The sequence below is a fragment of the Rhinolophus sinicus genome, linkage group LG09, assembly GCF_036562045.2.
Source record: "Rhinolophus sinicus isolate RSC01 linkage group LG09, ASM3656204v1, whole genome shotgun sequence".
In the NCBI taxonomy this organism is placed as follows: Eukaryota; Metazoa; Chordata; class Mammalia; order Chiroptera; family Rhinolophidae; genus Rhinolophus; species Rhinolophus sinicus.
The window spans coordinates 42,857,360-42,872,643 of record NC_133758.1 but is presented as its reverse complement, the minus strand read 5'-3'; the positions used below and the strand labels follow the sequence as shown (position 1 = coordinate 42,872,643).

Genomic DNA, 15,284 nt, shown 5'->3' with positions numbered 1-15,284 from the left:
CTGGGCCTCGCCAGGGTTAACACTGTGTCTTTTCTTCTCCTGCAGACGACTTCGCAGAGGAGGAGGAGGTGCAGTCCTTCGGTTACAAGAGGTTTGGTGAGTTCTAACAAAGCTCTTTTCCTTCTCCGTGTTTGGGATGCAGTAACAAGACCATTGCTGGACCTTCGACACACATGAACGTGTGTGGCCCAATTTTGGTTGGAAATTGAGTTTCTGTGTAACAGGTGGATGATTTCTCACAATGCTGAGTACAGTGGAACTGGAGCTGCGTCCATGCATGGCATTCTTCTGGGGTTCAGTGAATATAAACCAGATAGCTTAATAGGCAAACCATGGTGGGAAAGGTAAACCTGTGACAAGACAGGAGCAAAAATACATGGAAGTTCTCTATTTTGATATTTAGAAAATGTCTTCCCTTTTTCCTCAGGCCCATGCTCATAGCTTAGTCAATGTTAGTAAGTAGTGAGAGGAAGATTTTTCCAGAAACCCAACTAGACACAAGTGCTCTGTGGTAGGCTGGATAATGGCCCCCAAAGATGCCCACATTTTAGTCCCTGGAACCTGAATGTTACCTGACGTGGCAAAATGTGCTTTGTAGATGTGACTAAATTAAAGAACTTGAGATGGAGAGATTATCCTCGGTTATCTGGGAGGGCTCTAAGTGCAATTACAAATGTCCTTGTAAGAGCAGGGAAGAGGGAGATTTGACTCCTGAGAGGAGAAGATGATGTGATGATGGAAGCAGAGATTGGAGTGATGTGCTCTGAAGGTGGAAGAAGGGGCCACAGGCCAAGGAACACAGGTGGCCACTAGAAGCTGAAAAAGTCAAGAAAATTAATTTTCTGTTCAGAGAGTCTGGAGGGAGCCCAGCCCTGCCAACATCTTGATTTCAGCCAACTGAAGCTGATTTCAGACTTCTGGCCTCTAAAACTGTAAGAGAAGACATCTGTGTTGTTTTTAAGCCACCACAATTGTAACCTGTTACAGCAGCCATGGAAAACTAATACCTGCTCCTCTGCCTCCTAGGCTGCTGCACACGGGTACTCTTGTCTCTTTGACCGTGCCTCTCATGCTCTGCAGCTTAGCTTTGAACTGCCAGTGGACACTGCAAAGTTCCAAAGGTAGTCCAAGGGAACTGAGGTGTTCTGTCCAGCTTGTTTCTGTGTCTTGGCCAGAGGAAATGAAGAAGGATAGAGGAGAAAAGGAGCTCGGGTGGGGGGAGGGAGAAGATGGGGGTGGGGGTGGGGGAGAGAGAGAGAGAGAGAGAGAGAGAGAGAGAGAGAGAGAGAGAGAGAATGAATCTACTTCCTGTTGCTTAAAAAAATCCTGGCTGGACTTTGATTAAAGTTAACAACCCCCAGCTGCTCTGGCTCCCTCACTGCTTTAACATTTTTCCTTCTGGACACACACTTCTGCATTTCTTTCTGGGAAAAAAAATAGGGCTTTAAAATGGGAACGCAGTGGCACCAAGCCCGTAGCATCTCCATTCAGATGCTGGCAGAGTGGCTTATGCTCATTCCTGTCTCCCTCCCTCCCTGCTACTGTTCTGTATCTACACAATTACCTATTTCTGGATCAGTACCCTGTGTTGTTCTGTTTCCCACGGTGAGTTCACCGAAGGTGGGAGGAGTGAAGATGAAACCAAGAATTACGAAGGAAAGGAAAACAAAACAAAACAGAAATGAAAAGGCAGAAATAAAGAGGAAAATCAAACTTGTAAAAATAAGGCAAAATAAATGATTTCCTATATATTTCGGAAATCAGAAAATTTCAAATCTATATCTGGAAATCAGTAGAAATTTGAAGAACCAGGAGAAGGAGTTTCTTTAAAAAGAGAGACCTTTTTTCTTTTCTTTTTTAACATTTATTGGGGTGACAATGGTTAGTATAATTACATAGGTTTCAAATGTACATTTTTGTAATACATTAATATATATCACATTGTATGCTAACCACCCACAAAAGAGTGACCCTTTTTTTCCCCAAAGTTCTGGGCAGGTATCTGGAGAAGAGATAGAGTTAAATCTGATGGGTTTGCCACTTATTTTCTCCTCTGACCAAAGCTTCTGATGAGGGGAAACTTTGAAAGGCTAATGAAGTGAGCATTTGCAAAATTTAATCAGGCTCTGAGGGTCAGTGATTTTCGGCCTCAGTACGCAGAGCTAATTAATTTGGGATATAACTATAGTTACAATTTGGCAGAGTTTTTCCTCTGGAAAATGAGGTACCAGTGTATTAATTTTTATTTTCTGTAGATAGACTATGATATATAGTATCGATATCCTTCTACTTATTTCCCAGTTACTACTTTTTTCAAAAATATCACACATGGCTCTAGAAGCCTTTATTATTATAGTTAGCAGAGAAAGAAAATTAGTTCATGTTCTAAGGAATAAATATACATTTATAAATTTGGGAATTTACGATAAATTGATCAAAAAATGTCTTCTGAACCTTCTGATTAGTCATATTATTAACATGAGTGTGTTCAAGTTAAAACGTTTTTTTTTCATTAAAATTATATGGAGTAGGAGTAAAGAAAAATGTCACTTCAGTTCCAAGGGATAAGTGCCTCAAAATTCCACAGGAGAAGTAGGGTGAGTTCCAGATCTTGCCTTTTAACCCACATTGAAATGATCATAACAAATCCAGCTCATGGTTGTGTATCACTTTTATCTTCCCAAAGGGCTTAACAAATGTGTTTTTCCTTCACAACTCCATGAGGCCAGCAGGCCAGGTATTATCTTTCCCATTTGATGGCTGCTTTTCATCTTTTTGGGGGGCAGGGGGGTGCAGTGGTTAGGTGTGTGAGACCAGGAGTGTTGGTTTGGATCTGAGTTCCAACACTCACCCACTCTGTGACCTTGGGCACATTAGTTTTAAAATTGTAAAGTCTCAGTTTTCTCACACGTATAAAATGTGGGTGATAACAGGCTCCCTCCATAGGGGTGTTGTGGAATTAAATGTGATACCGGGTCAGCGCAGTGTGTGGCACTCGTGAGCGTCTTGTAAGTATTGCCCATTATTCTGATGTTAGGTTCCCTCTTCAACCTTTTGGTCCTGCTTCTTGAACATTGTACCTAGGATTTAGTAGGCCCCTAGAACTTTCCAGTTTCCAGCAGTCTTGTGGATTCTTGTTCCATCACAACCCCTGCTTTACTGCTAAGAACTGAGAGAAGCGAGGAGACCTAGGGACAGAGGCTGTGCCCCAGCACCCCAGTGGGCAGTGTTGGGGCCTAATGACAAGCAGCATCCTGGATATCCTGGGCCTTCCCTCTGGAGTCTGCTTTGCCCCTTTTTGTGCTGAGGGGGGCGGGGATAGACTGCCTTTGTTTCACTGGTCACTTTGGGATCTCTTGTGTTATCTCTGGAATATGATGTGATACAATAATAGGATGTCCAAAGCTGGAATGATAGAGGAGTAGGACATACCTGCTTCTGCCTGTGACAGTCACGGTAGGTTTAGGGTCAATAGTGAGCCACTGGGGGCAGCAAGAAACATTTGTTGTTTGTGTTTGACAAGATTACTTCCTTGGGCCCGCTCGCTATAGGGAGTCTTTGTAGCTATCAAAGAGAAATAAAATCTGAAAAATTGCAAACTGTGAAGCAGTAACAAGAAAAAGGAAGCATTTTCTATGGAATAGAACTCAAGTCTTTTGCAAAAACTAAGTGGAGACATTCTAAGAGAACTAAAGAAAAATTATTTAGAGATTACAGCCAAAAGAGGGGTAGCCGATGCCTTTTCCTAAGTGTGTTCACCAAAGCGTGTCCTTGAGTTTTGTTTACCCACAACTTTAAAGGCCTCCCTTCACCTATAGTTTCAAGCAAGCTGGGCTTTTTCTTTTCCCTTTCTTCCCTTGCACAGTAATTTCAGATTAGAAAGAATATTCTTAACAGTTTAACCCACACAGTGTTGGGCGTGTGGAAGCAGCTGAGAAATCTATATTGAATAGATCCCAGCCCTGTCCCAGAACGCTGCCCCCTGCCCTGCTCCTTAACTAGCACCCCCTCCCTCCAAACCCATCCTCCAAACAGATCAACACATAAAACTTCAAATCGGTGACGCTAGGTAAATCATTCAACGGTTTGTTTTTGGTGTTTGTTTTTGTTGTTGTTGTTGTTTTTTGCAAAGTTTTAGGTGAACTGAATATCTAACAGTGTAGAGGACCACTTGGGCTTCCGAAAAATAACAGATAAGCTTAGCCAAATAGCCAGAAAGAAAGGTTCTTTCTGAGGTACGTGGCGAGTTTCTGCTTTCAGTGCAGAGAGGATTGAAGGAGTTTACCAAGAGGATGCTGAATTGTCTTTGGGAAGCTGCTCAAGATAAACACTTGATGCCTCAACTTGTGGTTGTTTGGGCTTGGGGACCAGGCTGTCTGTCTCTCCTCTCCCAGCACTCTTCCCAAAAGCCTGGCTTCCTCTCTGGATTTGGGGAAGGCGCTGCTTTGAAGTTATCCACCTCAAACTACAAAGGAGGGCTGCACACATTCCTCTCACTACAGCCCTTCAAGACTGACACCAGCAGAGTTCACCCCTTTCCCTGATAAGAATGCCAGGAATTTCCATCATTTCCTGCAGGGAATGACTAAATAAGCCCAGCATGAGGCTGTCCTTTCAGCAGCACCTTTTCCAAACATCTCTAAATGGAAAGGGTACAGCATCAGGCAAAAGACTGACCCTGGGCAGAGAGATAAGTTAAGGGCAGGCAACAAGGCTGACTTGATGCCCCAATGGGATTTCTTTGAAATGTTCAAAGCCATTTGCATCACTTAGTGGGAGGGTTTTGTTTATGTGGCTTTGCAAATCCTAATGGAGTTGATATTTCTGATTGTATAAGAATTTTGTGTCAAATGGCATGCAGAGAAATAGCCAGAAGAAAGATATTCTCAGGCAGAATCACCTTGTAAGGGATTTGCAGGAAAGCTCATCTGGCCCCTCTACATCCAAGAAGGCTGGGTTGCTGAGACCTGAGAAAAGGAATTCACTGGCCATCACTTTCTTTTAAATAACCTGAGAAGATTTCCTAATTTTTATCATTATAAATGATAAAATGATATTCACAACCTCCCTCAACAACAGTGTTTGTCCAGGTTTCACTTTATTTCCTGTCAAGAACTTCTCAATGGTTAGGTCAGGTCCTCCCTGCCTAGTCTTTCTTGCTCATCAGTAAAAATTTGTTCAACACCACATTCCCATGTGGTTATGATTTTTTTTTTTTTTTTTTTTTTTTTGCCATTTTCATGGGAAAGAAACCATTAAGCCTCCTTTCTTGAATAGCTACCCTGTGCTAGGCAGTTTCCCACTCATTAGTTAATTTCATTCTCCCAGAAATCTTTCCAGGTGGAAATTACCTGCAGTTTGCAAACGAGGAAACTGAAGCTGACTAGCGTGTGTGGCATGGCCAACATCTGATTCATCTTGACTTCAGTCCTCACTGTTCTTTCCACTCGACCCCGTGACTGAGAAGCACACAGATATGTCCATGCTCAGAGTATCCCAAGATTTTGAGGGGAAGATAAATGATCATAGATGTATGTGGATTGAATCAGCAGCTGTCTTATATTTCATAATTTCATAATATGTATAGATTGAACGCTTGAGCCCTGAATTTTTTAACCGTTTCAAGGATAATTTCCTGCTCCCCTTGCTTGCCCTGCTTTTCATTCACTTATGAATCCTGGTAAGAGGGTAGGGAGGGAGAAAAGGAGGAATCATTTTTTTCCCCCTGTAATTGTGTTGAAGCTGAATATTGTTTGTTTTTATTTGTGGAAAAATTAAAGAAGAAAAATCTCCTCAGCCATTTTCTTGGTACGACAGCCTGAAGACATTAGGTTGTTTCCAACGTTTGGTTCTTGGGGGTAGGGTGGGAAAGATTTTTCCTTTTGCTAGCAACTCCAAGCAACTTAAAACAGATGAACTCAGAAACTTTCCTTGAAAGATTTGAGTTATTCTTTTGGAGGCCTCCTGGGAACGAGAAACATGTCCTAGAGCCATGGGTTTTGAGGGAACACCAGCACGGTTGTGAACTGGAGGCTCTTTTTCTCTCTCACATTCCCTGTTGGTGCCCTTGATGTTCAGGACGATGGCTGGATAGGAAGCAGGGCTTTAGAGTTCTTACAGTTCTGGTTTACATGTTGTCTTACCTCTTTACCAGCAAGGCATCCAATGTGTCTAAGCCTCACTTTGCTCATCTGTAAAATGGGAATGGCAAGAATACCTTCTTTACAGGGTATATGGATTATAAAGCCTATAAATAATCTAGATGAGGGGCCAGGTATATCGTAGGTCTGCACTAAACGTGGCTGTCATTAAATTGCTGACTAGTCTCAAGCTTCTTGTTCTTCTCCTCCCTTTCCCTTCCCCAGGTCCCAGCGTCCTGGTTTGGTGTTGCCTCAGCTCTTCCTGTGTGAAGCCCTCTCTGCCTCATGCTCTCTGATCCTTCCCATCTTCTGCCTTCCCTTCATCAAAATCTTACTGCACTCACTCCTGTAGTCTCTGTCCTGTGTCTGGGCTATAATTTATTCAGGGAGTATCAAAAGAGTCTATTTTCTTGGAGGGCCTTTTTTTTTTTTTTTTAATTTACAGATTTGGTGGCCACCAGCAGAAATACAATTTAAGGAAGGCAATACATACTGGGGGCTCAGAGCAGCTTTCATGGAGAGGTGGCATAGTAGTATGCCAAGAGAATGTACACTGGAGCTACACTGCCTGGGTTCAGTTTCCAGCTTTGCCACTTACTGGCAAAGTTAACCCCTTGGTGCCTCAGTGTCCTCATCTAAAAGATGGAGGTACTTAGAGTGTCTACCTGTGTGGCTGTTGTGAGAATCGAATGAGTTAATACTTAGAGCAGTGCCTTGCACGATGAAAGGACCACATAAATGTATGCATTATGAAAAGTGACACAAATGTTCACAAGGTGAAAGACCGTCTTTGTTTCAGTGTCATTTTGGAAGTAAGGAAACTTTCCCAGAAGGCCTTCAGTAGATTTTCTTATGTGTCATTGGTTAACATTATCAGTCTTTCCAAAATCAATTATGAACAAAGGGCTGGCTGGCTCCAGTTGGCTTGGGCTAATTGGTTAGGATGGAATGTGTAGTAAAGAATTAAGCACTCTGACCAGTATTATTGTGTATAACTTAATATCATGATATATAATATTATAAATATATATTATATATAATATTATATTATTATAATTTAATGTTAAAATAGACAATTATTATTAATTATTAAATAATATAATTTCATTATAATCTGATCCATTATTATTTATAATTTGTTCCACTTATAAAATTATCAGGTTTTATATAACACTTTGAAAAATTCAGTTTATTCATAGAATAATTACAAAGTTCCTTTAAATTGATGTGTAATTTTGTTGCAAAGGAACCACAAGATGCTGAACTCTCAAAAACCCAGAGTTGCTAGTTTTTGACAGTTTGTAAAAAGAGAAAACTTCAAAAACAAAAAAATCAGTATGATAAAGAAGGGAAAGAATAAATGAATGAAGAAAAGTTATTTTGCTTTCTTCGAACTTAGTATCCTCAATAGTGTTAAGCAGATTTTGAAGAAACAACTTTTTTCAGAAGAGGAACTTAGGAGAAAATGGAGAAATTCCCAAGTCCTATTGAATACAACTCTTACCACAGGAAACATTGCAAAAGCGGGTTCCTGTTCTGAGTCACAACTATGAACACTTTCTGCTTCTTTGGATATTTCATTTTTATCTTTTTTTATAAGTTTTTGAAAACTGACATTTGGCCCTGATTGAAACAAGCTTCTCTTTTTATACAGTAGGGTAGTGCGTGTGTGTGTGTGTGTGTGTGTGTGTGTGTGTGTATAAATATTTCCATACACAGATCAATTTCTTCACACACTGCAGAAGATGAAGGACTTTAGACTTCTCAGGAAAATGGGAGAATGGAACTAAAAGTCTCCAAAGTTCTGTCAGAAATCCAGGCTACATTCTTATTCTAAATGCCTAAAGATGCCCTCTATTCTTTAATATTTGAAATAACTTTTCTAACGTGTTCTTCTTGTTCTATGAAGTGGGAAAACGCGCACATAAAATCATTGCTGACATTTTGGATTTTGAGTCTTCAATCTAAGCTCAAGCCTTCAGAGTAATATAAATGGGTTTCGTTTTATTTTGTACTTGTAAAAGGAAATCCTCAATGGTATCTCATATTTAGTACTTTACTGGGGCCATTTGATAAGGGATATCAAGATGTGATTGCTCTACCTCATGTGTTACAAAGAAGTCTTATTGTTGAATCGCTTTTGGAAATAGTGTAGGGAAAACAGAAATACTTACAATTCTCATGAGCATTGAGACATCAACTGGGGTACAAAGATAAATAAAACAAGGTCTTGACTATTTTATTCATTATCATTTTTATTTTATAATTCATTATAATTTTTATTTTTTAAAAAATTCTTGGAAAACAAAAGGTATAAAAGTCCTTATGAAAACAAAAACATTTTCCTAAAAATATCAGTACTAGTAATAGCACAATTGATAAGCCTTATCAAAGGCTTCCCCCAGAGAGTCATAGTGTATATAGAATAGAGGGCCATTGTTGTGATGGAGATGATATGAAATAGGATGTCAGATATTCACATGTCAATTCTGCAGGTGGGAGTGGAAAAAGAGTAAAACAGATGGATAACAGTCCATTGCTCAGGGAAAAGGTGAGTGATGCATTAATGGGAATTTGCTAAAGAGACTCAAGCAAGGAATACTGGCCTTAAACAGTGTCTTTTTCCTGGGAAATGTATACACTTTTTGAGATTTGCTGAGAAATTGAAGCAAGCAAGACTCATGGGAAAATGTCATTCTTAGTCAATGCAATATGAAAACGATGTGACATTTATTAACCATTCATAATATGTTCGGCATCATGCACAATAAAGAAGGGAGACATGGCCCTTGCCTTTGGGAATTTCAAATTTAATGAGAAGCAGACAGAGTTTTCCAACAGTGGTGCATTTGCATAAAAGAAAAAATGTCAGCCAACCCTACAAATTGCTTCCCCTCCCACCCGCAGAATTTCAGAAGGCACAATAGAGGGCACCACATGCCAGATGGAATGTGAGCCGCCTTTTCTTTCTGTCTCCAGTGGTGTTGGGAGTTCAGTATTGGCAAGACTTCAGTGGTTTTGGATAAGGTTGGGACGCTCCTTTGCACCCGCATCTCCCTTTCTGTGCAAGTGACGAGGGTATATATGCAGTCCCTTTCCTTTGCCCCACAGAAAAGGTTCGGGACGAGGTGTGAGAATCTGTTTGATATAAGCCCGTGAAAGAAGGTTAGAAGGTAATTTCCATCTCCATATGCTGCACACGCCATCGACCACAGCTGTTACTAAACCGCGGCCATGTGAATCTGCTCTGCTTATTAACAGCAGCTATGTTGGTTTCAAACACAATTCAGAAAGTGTGTAATAAAATAATTTGGTTCAGAAGCCCTCACTATATATTATATAATATGTATTATATATGTAATTTTTTTTACTCATTCTCTTACTTACTTTAACAGTTTAGAATATTTTGGTGCCCTCATTCCAGATATAATTTCCTAGGTATTTGATACAAAATTTAGTTGGCAAAAATTGGCAGATGGAAAACTCTCTTCTCTTCTTATTAGTTTTGTTCAAAATATTAGTGATATCTTGATCAGTGGTTTTCCATTTGGTTATATGTTCCTTTCTTGTAACTATAGAGGTATTGAAGCATTTTCTAGGTTTAAGTGTTTTGAACTCACTTTATTCTAGACTTCTACACTAAAACGTGGAAGATTCCATTCCCTCCAAGCTTCATAAAGTCAGTTGGTAATTATTCAAATACATGTGTCTGCAAATTTAATAAAAAGCATAATGTTTCCATTAATAATCCCAAGAAAATTTGGCAGTTTCTCTCAATTCAGTGATCTGTTTATATTTATCAGATTATGAAATTTTTCTTTGTGCTTCTCATGTTAATGAGAGACATATTGAATGAAAACATAAATCTACTAGTTATCAAGAAAAGAAAAAAAATCACTTTAGCCATGCCTCTTATTGAGAATACAGCCCATTGGGAGCTGTGACTTCTCACCTCTTGCGTTAGTGACAAAGTATTAGAATCTACAAAAATAATAATAATAATAATAAAGTACCTGGTTGTCTCTGTGTCTTGGGGCTTTTTTCCTTCCTCCAAGATTGTGGTTATGTAAAGTGGGAACACATATTTAAAAAGCTTCTTAGCCAGTCTTGTTCCCAGCTGGGAAATTATTAGGTCAATTCCTTCCCTCTCTGCCTTTTTATAAATAGTTAGCCTCACTTTGAAAATTATGAATGAGTCAGCATTAGAATGAAGGAAAGAAGAAAGGAAGAGTTTTTTTTTCTTATTTAAAATTGCAAACACCTATAAAAGGGGAATTTTAATCAATTGAAAGTTTTTTTTTTCTTCCTTGCTGAGCACTTGGGTGGATTTAGGTATAGCCACAGTTGGAGAGTGCCAAAGAATTTAGAGTTCCCGGGATGCTAAAAGAAGGAAGAGGAAAGAAAAATAGGGGAGAGGAAGAGCGAGAAGACTTGGAGGTAGCAGAAAGTTCTGCAGGCTTTGGGATGGGGGTGGGAGGCAATCTTATTTAGTTTTCAAGGGCCAGGGGTTACAGGAAGTAAAGGAGTGAGCAAACCCTTGCGTCTTTATAATTACTTTTTGAAGATGTATTTTTCCCTGCCATGGTGTAAGTTCATTGCGGACAGAGATAGTGTCTGTTTTGTTCACCATTGTACCTAGGACAGTTCCTTGGTTCAACACATATTTGAGAAAGGAAGAATAATATGTTTTGCGTGCTTATAAGGTGTGTTGTCCTCAGGGTATTTTCTTAAATTTTATCAAAGCTCATGATCTGGAAGCTCTCTCCCTGAAGGCACCTGTGTGTGGTTGAACATTTTTCTGAACTTGAATTCAGGGGAAGCAGAGACCGAGACTCCAAATCAAGCAGTTAATCAAAGTATAGACTGAAATCCAGGAAAAGTTAAAAAAAAAAAAAAAACAGCAGAGGGCAGGTCTGAGAAGGATGAAGATAAACTGAAGCTGCCATTGGGAGGGTCAGTCAGAGTTTCTACTGTCAGTTTGAGGGAGCTGGCTGAGGGAAGCAAGGAGTTGCTCTGAAGGGCCCGAAAATCTCCAAGTAGGTAGGTCCAGGTGTCTGCTTCTTCAGAAAGACACTGGGAAGGCTTTTTTTCTACTTCAGCTGAACATATTCTGTGCTTAAACTTAATTAAGATGATAGAGCTCTTGTGACGAGCAAATAGAGTGGCAAGTTTTAGGGAGGATGGTGGTTACCAATACTGTGTTTCCCCGAAAATAAGACCGGGTCTTATATCAATTTTTGCTCCAAAAGACGTATTAGGGCATATTTTCAGGGGATGTCTTATTTTTCCATGCACAACAATCTACATTTATTCAAATACAGTCATGTCATCTTGTTCTGGAACATCGTCATAATGTACTGAGTGCGTCCTTCTGGCTGATGAGCTTAACTGGGGCTTATTTTCGGGGAAACTCGGTAGTCACCTGCACTTTAAGGCCATCTATTTAACCAAATTGCTTCCTTCCTAAAATCTAGCTGCCACCAGTGAAGTTGCTGTTTTTGAGAGATTCTTCTTTCAGAGACACGAAAGGTTGAAGGAGCTTTGGATCTAAGGCACCTGAGATTGGGGAAGAAAAGTTTCTAGATGTGGGGCAGGAGCTCAGAAAGGAAAGTGTGAAACACAAACTTTCCATATGTAACAATTTTCTTTAGGTCTGTTCCTGCCTTCCTCTCTCCCCAGAAAGCAGGGAAGAAGGGACCATCTTTAAAGGGCTGGAGGGAGAATGGAATCCCAGGGGAAACAGCCTTTAAATGTGTCCCGCAATAAAAAGGCCACTCCCCTGGGTCCTCTGGAGGAGCCCCTCCCTGCCTGCTGGGAAGGACTCCACAGACACACTCTGTGAAAAGGGTTAACTTTCACTAGGAATAGGAAGTGAGTTTTTATAATTTGCATAAGACTTGGGCCTTAGATCAGAGCTCATCGAATACAATTCAACATCTGTTGTGAACTATTATATCCCGCCCCTGTACTAGATGCTGGGATTGGATAGCTAAGACATGGCACCAGCATGTATGGTCCTCACAGTCTCACAAGGAAGAAAATAAAAAAATCAACATAATTATAGTTTGAAAGATGCATGAAATAGAGGATAAACAGAGGCAAGTTCTGAAGTCATTAATTCTGCAGAGAGGTGAGGAACCCATGATCAGAGAAAGCAACAGAGAAGGATGATTGTTTAAGGGAGGGGCATTAAAATGAGGAGTCCCCAGGCAGGCAGTCAGTAGGAGAGAATCTCAAGGCGGAAAAGAAATAGAATGAAGGCATAGCAATAGCACGGAGGAGCATGAACTACCTGTCTTCAGCGGAAATGGACTGGGGCCTGTACCTGGGAGGGAAACGCGCATATACATCTGCAAGCAGAGGTAGCACCCCACCTCTAGGATCCAATATCCAGTTAAATGTTTTGTCTATTAGGCACCTACTATGTGCTGGGTACTGTGGAGGATTCAGACTAGTAAGTCATGGTCCTTGGACCTGGAGCTGGTGGTGTATTTTAGATGATGGGGGATGGGGCCAGGTGAAGGAGCTGAAAATTAGGCAAAAGAATAGAGACTTGATTCGATGAAAATAACCAGTCTTCAAAAGCATTTTAACAGAGCAGTCTGTGTGGCAAAAGCAGTACAGAGAGCACCTGTGATGGTACTAAATAGTATTATACAGAAAGAAGAGAAAGTGGAAGTTAGGGGATAGGACAAGCGAGCTGTAGCTGTCACCAGTGAATAAGCGGTTAATGGACTTGTGATAAAACGGGAATGAAGTGAGACAGATACTGTAATCCGTGACTCCAAGGTGTCGCAGACTCTTACTGCGGTCACTGATAGCATCTGCTACTGAGATTCTAAGGTCAATGAGGGAGGTAGCAGAGCCGCAGCACAGCCCTGCAGCGGAAGCTCTGGGCACCTCCTTGGAGGTATCCAGGTACACATGCCATCACCACCTTTTATTGTATTGAGATGATTGGGCAACTAATTATTTCTCTCTCTCTCTCTCTCTGTGTGTGTGTGTGTGTGTGTGTCTGTGTTTTATTACTTTCTTGATTTTAATAGCTCTTTTGTTTGGTTGGTTGTTGCCAAATGCCTTAAACATCACCATGTAGAGTCAGGTACAGATAATAAGCACTTTTTACTCAGCAGCTGTCATTTCACGGATGTGACAGTGTGGTGCTGGAAACATTTTTTATTTGAGGGGAAACAAAACAACAAACCAAACCTAACACAAAATATTATGAAAGAAGTATGAAACGAAAAATCAACGAGGATAATATTCTGCCAAGAGTAAGTAAATTGATTGCTGGAAGAGCTGATGCTGAAAGCCAGCTCTGAGGTCAGAAGCTCATTGTGGGAACCCAGGAGGAGGAAGTGGTGAGTGAGGGCTGAGATGACCCTGACGAGGAAGGCAGTGGTATTGCAGGAGCAAGCAGGGCCTCTCAGTTTGAATCTGTGCGTCTGTAGAACCTGCCACCGTCTCCCCAAACTACCCCTTTTTAGCACAGGTATTAAAGCTGAGATATTGCACTTTACTTCTCTTAATAAACTCTGGCCAGGGAAAAATTAACCTGGAGCTGCTTTACTTTGCATTTTTCACGTAGGAGAAACATACAGCCTTCAACATTTCAACCGTTGTTCGTATTGGCAGATGCTTATATATCCATGTACACGTCATCACACTCAGTCTCATATGATCACTTGATAACATATGTGGCATCAGGGGCCTCAGCTGTCTGGCGGCAGCCCTCTTTTATTTTTCTATATTAATTTTATTGAGATATAATTCGTATATCATACAATTCACCAATTTAAGGTACATAATTCGAAAGTTTGTAGTGTGCAGCCCTCACCACAAGCAATTTTAGAACATTTCATCACCCCAGAAAGAAAGCTTATGCCCATTAGCAGTCGCTCCCTGTTTCCCTCCAACTCCAGCTACTCCTGCTCCTCAGCAGCCACTAAGCTGACTTGTGTCTCTATGGATTTCCCTGTCCTGGACATTTCATATAAATGGAGTCATATAATATGTGGTCTTTTATATCTGGCATATTTCACTTAGTATGATGTCTTCAGGGTTCATTCATGTTGTAGCATGTGTCAGTACTTCATTCCTTTTTATTACCACATAATATTGCATTGTGTGGATGTACCACATTTTATTTATCTATTTATCAATTGATAGGCATTTGGGATGTTTCTCCTTTTGACAATTATGCATAATGCTGCTATGAACGTTTGTGTACCAGTTTTTGTGCAGACATATGTTTTCGCTTCTCTTGGGCATATGCGTAGGAATGGAATTGCTGAGTCATGTGGCAGCTCTGTGTTTAACCTTTTGAAGTGCTGCCGGACTATATTCCAAGGTGGCTGGCTGTACCTTTCCTTCATTGCTGAGGATCCCCATTTCCTTTACCCTAAAAGGGAAAAAAATCAGCTTGAATTATTTTGTTATTCTATAAGGATGACATGTATTAACTAAAACGGAATAGAATTGAAATGACCTGAGAGTGTTTTCAGATATGGTGTCATTTATTTACATCTCAGTATCTAAACATTTCAATATACTTCAGTTTGCTACCATGTGGAAAAGAAGGCCTGGTTAACATTCCTATTCTCTCCCTTTCCGTAAGTTCCCATTTAAATCAGTGAGTATGCAAGGCAGTGCTGTGCCTGAGCTTGCCAGTATGGCAGCCACTAGCTGTATGTGGCTTCTGAGCCCTTGAAAATGTGCCTAGTTCAAATTGAGATATAAGTGTGAACTCCACCTGGATTTGGAAGACTTAATATCTAAGAAAGAATGTAAAATACAATAATTTTTTGTATTGATTACTTGTTGAGATGATAGTATTTGGTGTTTCATGGGTTAAATAAAATACACCATTAAAAATGACTTCACCTGTTTCTTTTTACTTTTTTTAATGTGGCTGCTAGAAAATTTTAAATTGTGTATGTGGCTTATATTTTCTACTGGACATTTCTGTTCTGTGCTATTTTCATGGCTTATTTTTTGAACTACTGAAATAGAAAAAAAATTAAATATCCTTTGGGTAAACTCAGGTGAGTATTAGCAAAATTAGCAAACCTTTTTATCACTGAAGAAAGACACCTTGAGTGAGTCTAATGGGGGATTGCCAGTCAACTTTCAACAGTAGGGCCT

General features: G+C 40.2%; 1 protein-coding gene across 1 annotated transcript in view; it reads left to right on the top strand.

The window, feature by feature from the left end:
* The window catches only part of COLEC12 (collectin subfamily member 12), a 177,797-nt gene that overhangs the window by 15,275 nt on the left and 147,238 nt on the right, over window positions 1–15,284 (top strand). The window contains exon 2 of the mRNA XM_019741211.2: window positions 46–96. Coding sequence (XP_019596770.2) covers window positions 46–96 — 51 coding nt within the window. The remainder of the gene's footprint in view (window positions 1–45; window positions 97–15,284) is intronic.